The sequence below is a fragment of the Octodon degus genome, unplaced genomic scaffold (genome assembly GCF_000260255.1).
Source record: "Octodon degus isolate 3935 unplaced genomic scaffold, OctDeg1.0 scaffold00354, whole genome shotgun sequence".
In the NCBI taxonomy this organism is placed as follows: Eukaryota; Metazoa; Chordata; class Mammalia; order Rodentia; family Octodontidae; genus Octodon; species Octodon degus.
In genome coordinates this window covers 190,539-199,975 of record NW_004524930.1, presented here as the reverse complement: position 1 = coordinate 199,975, position 9,437 = coordinate 190,539, and the positions used below count along the sequence as shown (strand labels likewise).

The window sequence follows — 9,437 nt, the reverse complement described above, 5'->3', positions numbered from 1 at the left end:
CAAAACATCAAGATACCCAAAGTTTCTTTTTATCAATATTTGACTCAAAACCAACGTGAAGTAGCACTTTCATGTCTTATAGTTAAATTTATTGGATATTAAATCATGTATTTCTAAGGAACTTATTTAGTATTTCTCTTTCCTAAAATAAGAAACAATGAAACTGGCTTTAAAAATGTTCATTTCCCAGAAAAGTATATCATTCTCCCTTCTAATTCCATATTTGCTTTTGGAGAGCTGAATAATAAAGAAAAAACTGTGATCCTTGTTACATTATGTTTTGAGTCTGTAGTATGGATGTCTAAGAGCTCAGTTGAGTGAGTGCTCATACAGCAAAACACTCACTGATGGAGCACAAACACATTCAGACCATTCATGTGTGTTGAAATCATAGTACATAAGGTTGATTTCTCCACTTGTTGCATATCCAAGTTGAAATTTGTTAGTAAACTCACTGATACATCAGGCCTACCTAAGGGGGGATTGGGTTCTACAGAGATACCATAAGAAGAATAGCAATTTAGAACAGTATTTCTGTGAAAATAGCACAATTGGACAACTTGAGGTCAAATCTCCCAAAACAAACAGCCTAGGATGAGCATAAATAAAACGGGAAAGTTTTCTACTTTCTAATCACAGAATGTTGGTTTAAGGAAGCTTAATAAGAGAGATGGATATGGTCTAAATAAATAAGTTAGTATATGCGTGTTTGTAGATAGTGGGTTGAATCCCAGTCTTTTGGATAAATAAGAGGAACTAATAAAAAGAATATTTTCAAAACTTATGCTCTTCTATGCAGACAAATTTGGTAATCACAAAGTTTAACAATTTTCAGTTGACATCTAAACTCACGAAGAGAGATGAGGAATGCTTACTTCTGAAGAACTTAATTGAAATACAGAGAAAGACTAGTTCAAATGTATAAAAACTCTGTGCATCACAGATTCCAGTATCTGTATAAATAAGTTTTTTATTACATAAGGAATTGGAAAAGATAAAACAGATATGTGGGAATCCACAAATATTCATGAACTATTGACCAAAATGCACAGCACACCAATCATGACATGCAATACTGTATGTGTCAATTAATTAAAATCCTATAGCTTTTATGTATGTAAATAAGGAAGTCAATTAGAAATTGGAGACAAAATATCTCACACAATATTCCCCAAGTATTTAAAATTAAATAAACTACATGAGTTTAAAATATTATACTTTTTTTACTACATGAATATAAAATATTATAATCTGTTTATCTCTAATGAATTATTTTTTAGGGGAAAAACAAAATCAAAGACATGTAAAATTCCAAGGAGAATATCTTGTTAACATCACTTTAACCATTTGTGCTCTTTACTGCTGTTTAAATTTATCACTTTGTATTGGCCAGCCAGATAGCTCAGTGGGCTGAGGATATGGCTCTGTAGTATAAGCACTTGTATATCAAAGGCAAGGGCCAAAAATATATCTATATCTATGTCTCTATATATCTATATATCTATATCTATATATGTATATATATATTTATATTCATATCTATTTATCTATCTATCTGTCTGTCTATCTATATTTATACGCAGAGAGCAATCATCTGAGGCAGAGAGCAATCATCGTCGTTTATTCCTGGCATACAATGCCAGCCCAGCCCCATGGGCATGCTGAGACAGGGATGGAGACTGGACGTGGTGATGTGCACTGGTATCCCAGCACGTAGGAGGTTGAAAACAGGAGGTTCACTACAAGTCTCATCTACATGACCATGTACATTCTGCTGTAGACCCTGCCCTAAATTAAAAAAGATAAAATTTATCAATTGTTTTTTATTTTATTTACAGTAAAGAATAATTTCTCTTCAAGCATAACATGCTAGACAACTTTACAGCATTATAGATATAGAGTCTCACAAAACAATATGATAAGTTACATATTTCGAGTATATATGTGACCTAGCATATTTTCAGGAATTCTCAGAAAAGAAATCTGTATATTTAGAGCGTTTTCTTGTGACAAAATGAATCACAAGCATTAGAAATTCACTTCTGAAAGAGAGAATATATAAGGATTCAAACATAAATAATTATAACTGATACAGAATTTAACTTAACAAAGTAATATGAATTTCATAGCATTTGCTATGTAGTGTTGTCTTCCAATTAGTTACTCATATTGCCAGATTTTATATACATATATATATAATTATATATTATATATAATTATATATATATGCAAAATTATATATATATATATATGCAAAATTGCAATAAGAAATAAAAAGAGAAAGAAATGTATCATAAAGAAGAGAAAAAGTACAAAAAATTGAAAAAGGAGACAAAATAAATTATTATCTCGTCTTTTCCTTAGACTAGCTGAAATGCACAGTACAGTTATCCAATCCATCCTCCTTACATACATAGATAAAGTTCTTTCACTCACTACCTTTTCTGTCCTTTTCCTCACTTCAGTAACTTCTTTTGCATAAGTTTATTCCCTTTTCTCAGGATCTATTGTACCCTCATATTCCATTTTTATCTTTCAGGTTCTAAGAATAATGAGACAATACAATGTTTGCACACGTGAGTCTGATTTACTTCACATACTTTAAGAGTATGTTTTCTGGTTGCATCCATTTACTCACAAAGGACTCAAATTCATCCTGTTTATAGCTGAATAATACTCCATTGTCTAAAGATACCACACTTTCTTAATCCATTCTTCAGTTGATGGGTATCTGCATTGTTTCTAGGATTTAGCTATGATAAATTGTGCTGCTATAAACATGGGTACACATTTATCAGTATGGTATGAGGTTTTAAGTTCTTCTGGAAAAATTCCTGCGGGGTTGTTGATACCTTGCTAAAATTAGACTGAAGGGTATCACCATGCACAAAGCTACAGTCAAAATGGATCAAAAACTAAAATATTAAAACAGAAACAGTAAATCTGTAGGAAAATGTAAGTATAAAAATTATACACATAGGGGTAAGTGGAGATTTCGTGAAAGGAAAAAAAAAAACTCCATAGGAAATACTTCAAAGAATCAACAACTGGGATTCATCTTTTTGGAAAGATTCTCCACCTCAAAACATATATCTAACAAAGTAAAAGAAAACCCACAGACTGTGGAAATATATAGCAGACTATCCCTCCACAAAGACCTTCTATCTAGAACATATAAAGAATTAAAACAATCAGGCCCTCCAAATTCAAAGACCCTGTCAAAAACTGGGCATCTGAGATAAATACACATTTCTGAGAGGACAAAGTACAAATGGAAATTAAAAATATGGAATAATGTTCATCATTGTTCATTTGAGAAATGTAAATTTAAACAACACTGAGATAACACCTCACCCCAGAAAGAATGGCTAACGTCAAGAAGTCAGAAAACAACAAATCCTGAAGAGGATGTGGACTAAAAGGAACACATCTCCACTGGTGGTGGGAGTACAGACTAGTACAACCACTATGGAAGTCAATGAGCAGTTTCCTTCAAAGTCTAGAGTTAGAGATCCTATAGAAATTCACTTTTCTGCTTTTGAAATCCTATTAGTACATTTCAGCAGTACATAGTACATACATTCACTAAGTGGAGTTGGTGGTATACAAAATATATCTTCATTTTGTTTCATCTTCTCCTCCATTGCTCCCTTCAAATCTTGTTCTCTTTCCTATTTACAGTTACCCCTCTCTCTAGTTCAAATCATTTAACTTCTCCTTTCATGTTTATGTATAATTTGTTTTTCCCATATAATTTAAAAAGTATGTGAACATTGGCTTTGTAACAAACATGAAAAGATTGTCATAAGGACCGGGGAGATGGCTCAGTAGAATAAGGGCCTGAGTCCAACACCCGGTTCCACCAAAAAAGTCTAATGAAGTATAATAAGTTGAGAGCATTAATTACCACAAATAAATTGATATTCTCTACTAAAACATTTCAAACTCTTAAATATTATATATTTTCTTAACAATTTCTAATAGCTTTTAGAAAATATGTACATGTCTACATGAATTCACATATTCTATATTCATTATTTTCAGTTGTTTTACCTGAAGAAAAGTTTAGCATACTGAAATAATTACTCATTACTTTCCTGGAACAATTCAATTTTCATTTAAAATAAGTGAAATAAGTTCAATTCTGTTTCTTTGTCCAGATCTTTCTCATTGCACTTTTCATCTCTGCATTTCTCAAAGTATAGATCAGGGGGTTCAACATAGGGGCGATTATGGTGTAAAATAGAGCCAAGTATTTATCAATGGGTAATGTAAATGGAGGTCTCACATATATAAAAATGCAAGGAACAAAGAAAAGGATGACCACTGTGACATGGGAGCCACAGGTTGATAAGGCCTTGCGCCTCCCTTCCTTACCCAGGTTCTTCATGGATTGCAGAATGACCCCATAGGAGACCATCAAGATTGTAAAAACTGTCATACAGATCACCCCATCATCGGCTAGCACAGTGAGGCTCACTATATAGGTATCTGTGCAGGCAAGTTTTATTAAGGGATACATGTCACAGCAGTAGTGGTCCATGACATTGGGGCCACAGAAAGGAAGGTTGTAAACAAAAAGTACATGTGGGGTAGCATGCAGAAGACCCCCAACCCAGGTCAGGAGCACAAGCATAGCACACCGCTTTTGGTTCATGATGGTCAGATAGTGCAAGGGTTTGAAGATGGCCACGTAGCGGTCATAGGCCATGACAACCAGGAGTGTTACATCAACACCGCCAAATAAGTGTTCTAAAAATAGTTGTGTCATGCAAGCTTTGAAGGAAATCGTTCTCTTCTGATAGAGTAAGTCTTTGATCAACTTTGGGGTCATTGTACTGGAATAAATGGCATCCATAAATGATAAGTAGCCAAGAAAGAAGAACATTGGGGCTTCCAAGGCTGGGCTGAACCACACTGTCAGGACAATGAGTAGGTTGCCTGCCATTGTGACCACGTAGATTAGCAAGAACACAGCAAATAATATTTTCTGACCCAGGAGGCTCTGAGTGATCCCCAAGAGCACAAACTCAGTCACGTTGTTCCTTTGTTCCATATGTCCTTCAGAGTGTCCTAGTTTTTCTGCCGAGTACAAAATTATCTGCATATAGAATTGGTGTGACTTCTAAATTTTAAAAGTAGGTTCATTCATTTATTGATAGGTGCTGTCCTTTTTAATGATCCAGTCCTGTCAGAGCTTTTTCAATTGCAATTTAGTGAAAGCCAGTTGCCATATTGTAGGGAAAAGGTGCTGGATCTCAAGAACTAATTATTTATCTAAAGAAGCCATCTGTCATCCGTTTTTTTCAATTGTTTATGTGTTCTTTCTTCTTTTGTTATAGATTCATTTATTTTTTCTCTTCTAATTTTAGATGCATATATGTGGTAATTTGAATAACTGGTTGGAATACAACACTATGTATCACACAACAAATACGGCGAAATTCATTTTACTTTCTTAAGTGAAAATCTGTATTACTTATCATTTGTTCTGTTTTAATACTAATTTGTATTCTCTTTAAATTTAGGATTTATTGAAAGCATGTGGTAATATTCAATCATAGGTCCCATCTTGCCTAACTATATCTGTTAGACTGAGCGATAGATTTGATGATAAAAATAGATAATATATCAGTCACTGTTAATCAGATATTCTAATTTTTTAAATATGTAACATGATATTGTTACATCTTACCCTGCTCGTGTCTTTGCTTTTGTTTTTCTGGCTCTTTGTTTCACTCTCCAAGACAAAAGTAACTATAATAAAAAATCAAAAATAATTGGAGATATGTGTTGGAAAGGATTCATTATAAAAATAATGACATTATCACAGTTTTGTATTAGGAAACTGAAGTATTTCCAGATAGAGTAAACTGTATATATTAAAATAAGTATCAATTAGATTTAATATAAAAGTGATGACACACCATATATTTACTTCAAGTTGATGGAGTGGTGATTTTCTACAATTCTGTGTTAGATGAATTTATTTAGTTGATAATATGTACCTCAAACAGACACATTGCTCTATTCACTTTGTTTTTAACCATTAGTGATTCATAAAATACATAAATATAAAAAGTATTTTATGAATGGGATTGTGTTTTAGGGGATATAAAAAATTCTTATCTAAAATCTTCAAAAGGTTTTAAGAAATTAAAATATAAAATAAAAATCAATAGCAGATTGGACAAATGGCATACTGAGGCAATGAAAGAAAACCTATATCCACGAGACCAGTAAACATAAGATTCTTCCATTCACCTGTAAGGAGAAAATGATCAAGGAAAACAAATATCAGGTCACAGATATTATATTTTAATTGTGATAAAGGTGTAAGGGTGTCTAGTGAAATTTTAAAAGAGCACTTTCTTTTCCTTGAATTTTAAAATTATTGGTTTACATTTTAACAACCTCTTGTGAAGTTGAAATCTACACATCACTCATAACATCATTTTTGTGTTGTATTTTATGGATATTAAAGCATTAGTACACAAGTATACATGCAAAACGTGTTTTGTGTATTATCTTAATAGCATTTCTAATGTTAAAAATTTAAGTTGAATAATAAAGAAGTGGGTAAACATATAAACTCTCTTAAAGTAAAAGTCATCATTTATTAGTTAATTTTAATTATGTCAGTTTTCTTAGTGAAATTTTACAAGTTACCATTAAATAGGAAGCAGAAAACTATGTATGACAGGGTATGATTAATGAACATACATGAAAATAATATATACCTATCCAGTTATAAATGCATTACTTTATGTGAACATGAGTAATATGGGAGTAGATAGATTCAGACAGGTAGGACTGAAGTTTGTGATTTATACCTTGGTTGTGTTTTTGATGTATGGAATTAAAATGATAGAAGAGCATAATTATGGGTGGCTAAAGCAGAAAGAAGACAAGAGGAAGTGGACGATAAGGAGAAGTAGGAGGAAGAGAAAGAAGATAGGAAACATGGGAGAGAGAAGAACTTACTGACAGGCAGACACAAAAGCAAGAGGGAACTGTCACAGCGAGGATAGAAAATATACTATAAATGAGTCAATATTCACTCGCCCTTTACATTTTCAAGTGATCCTACTACTAACAGTTACTCTTAAATCTCTGTTAAACTTTACTTCCGTTTATTTCACAAATTATGCCCTACTAGCTCTTTATAAATAAGGTTTTTCTGCTTACTTCTGTAAGGCTCATAACCCTGCTCTTGCAGATTTGCTTCTGTCCACAACTCTTAATAATACACAGTCCTCTAATGTCTTTTCCATTTTCTACTTCACCAATTTTTCTTTCCTTCATCAGTTTCTCTCTTTTCATCAGCTTACAACATTCTGTCTACATATTTATACAATATGTTGGCATGTCAAAATATTCTCTCCTTTGACCTAATATCTGTTAGAAACCGGCAGCCTGCTAACCCCACTTCTCAGTGTTTCTTAGATGAACCTCTCCCTTATACTGAGTCTAGTGGTGCATGTGTGTTCTCTTTGACTTCCACACCATTCCTATGAATAGAAGGAATAGCATCCTTAATTGAGGCTTATTGGCAACTCTTTAAAATTACATAATCACTTTTTAAAGAGAAATCCTGATCTTTTAATGTTCAACATCTACACAGTCTCTAGAAGCATACTTGGCAGGTCTTATGAAGACATTTGCAAGTACCTGAACTCTAAACGCTCCTTTATAGTCACATTACAAAAATCAATTGTAAGAAATCTTATGTTAGGGGAATACTTTTTTGATATTTATAATATCAAAATATTCAAGAAGAATATTAAAGCCTGGAATCAATATACACGTTTCCAACAATAGAAGGCCACCTAGTTAGCAAAATCACATATACCTTTAGAAGAATATGAGTACCCATGTAACCACTACACTATATCAACATATGGAAAGCCTAGTCCAGAATCTCAAAAGTAAATACCTCTCCTGACTTACCTGCTTAAGGAGTTGGCTGCTTGTTCCCAGTTCTAAATTTTGGAGCTCTTCTCATGTACATTTATGAAAACCTATTCATGCATGGATGTCATCACTGAAAATAGAAAGAGCAAAGTGCCACACACTAATCATTGTTCACATATCGAGATGTGCCCATTCTTTTTAAATTTACAAAAGCATTGATTTAGCAAAATTACAGAGAAGAAAGGCTATATTTTAAATTGTTGTGAATTTAAAAATATTCAATATCAAGAATTTCCTATAATTACTCGAAATCTGGATTTGATTATAAACAATTAAACTCCAAATTTGCATTGCTGGACAATTTTGACTATACAGAAGCCAATAGGATAATGCATTTTGATGTGAAATAATAAATTTGGATTGGAAAGTTCATGAAACACATTTTTTACTTTCAATTTTTGTTTCAAACCTGCCAAAGGGAGCTAATGAAATTACTGGTAATACCAACCAAATGTACTGACCTGACTTTACATACCATACTTGAATTTTAAGTTTGACTAAGTATGCACATGACATTTAATACCTACTTTTTCAAAATTTGAGTTTATCTACTCCTAAGAATACAATAGTATGTGTAGTGATATGAACTAACATTCCTAGTGGTTAGGGCAATGTCGGTAGACACTTTATCTGTACCATAACATGTGTTTTTGAATTACTCATCTTGAATCTCCAAAGTGGTTTTTTTTTCCATAATTAAACTCACTAGGACCTCGCTTATAATTTTAAGTGGACAGTATGCAGCTCCATAGATGCTCGAAGAGGAATAACTATCTAGAACTTGATTTGCAAAGGCATATCCTCTGGGGAAATGTCATCATTGAACATCTTGGGGTCAAGTCATCAAAAAGAAAATAGCCAGTTTCCGCAGAATTGAAATATATAACTCTCTTATTAAGAACACGATCTATGGATTTTGAGTAGAATAGTAAGGATGGTGAATATAATAAAAATATAAGTAATACATGAAATTGTGAAACAGTTATTAAAATATCAGTTTTTAGAAAATTGATCATTAGTAATTAAAAGTATTGTCCTTAAAGATCATGCTTTAACAAAATATATCAATTCAAAGAGTAAAACCCTTTAGCCAATACTTTTTCTCTTGATATCAGGACGACCTTGATGAAGTTTATTTTGAGAACAAGCCATTGAAAGGCTGATTCATGGGCTGATGTATTTTGTTTCATTAGTCATTAAAATGTTCTGAACATACCACAGTTTTAAACAGGTAAATGGATAGAATGTGTATTAAAAGAGAAATATGGAAAGGAAAAAACCACACCCGTGGGCATATTCAAGTCAGTTGTGCATTTATACTTCATTGGTTGAGGGACCTAACTGTACAGTATCAGGCAGTAGTCTGGGTGCTCCTAGACAAGGGTCATTTTTGATGCTACACATATTACATCATAAAATTATTCCCTGAAAATGAAATTCATTTAAGGGATCTCTATATATTA

At 32.7% G+C, this 9,437-nt stretch overlaps 1 protein-coding gene across 1 annotated transcript; it reads right to left on the bottom strand.

The window, feature by feature from the left end:
- Positions 1-908: 908 nt before the first annotated feature.
- On the bottom strand, positions 909-5,056 carry LOC101588364 (olfactory receptor 4A47-like). The gene is made up of 2 exons (XM_004648112.3): positions 4,175-5,056; positions 909-953 (listed from the first exon to the last, which is right to left on the bottom strand). The coding sequence occupies exons 1-2, from the start codon at positions 5,054-5,056 to the stop codon at positions 909-911; spliced, it is 927 nt and encodes a 308-aa protein (XP_004648169.2).
- Between the last annotated feature and the right edge of the window lie 4,381 nt (positions 5,057-9,437).

What these genes read in the sequence shown, in the direction of transcription:
- LOC101588364 (XM_004648112.3), bottom strand. Translation starts at nt 5,056, where the DNA reads ATGGAACAAAGGAACAACGTGACTGAGTTTGTGCTCTTGGGGATCACT. An exon ending in GAAATGCAGAGATGAAAAGT is followed by an intron (nt 954 to 4,174) that starts GCAATGAGAAAG and finishes TTATTTATACAG; the next exon opens with ATACTGGAATCTGTGATGCA.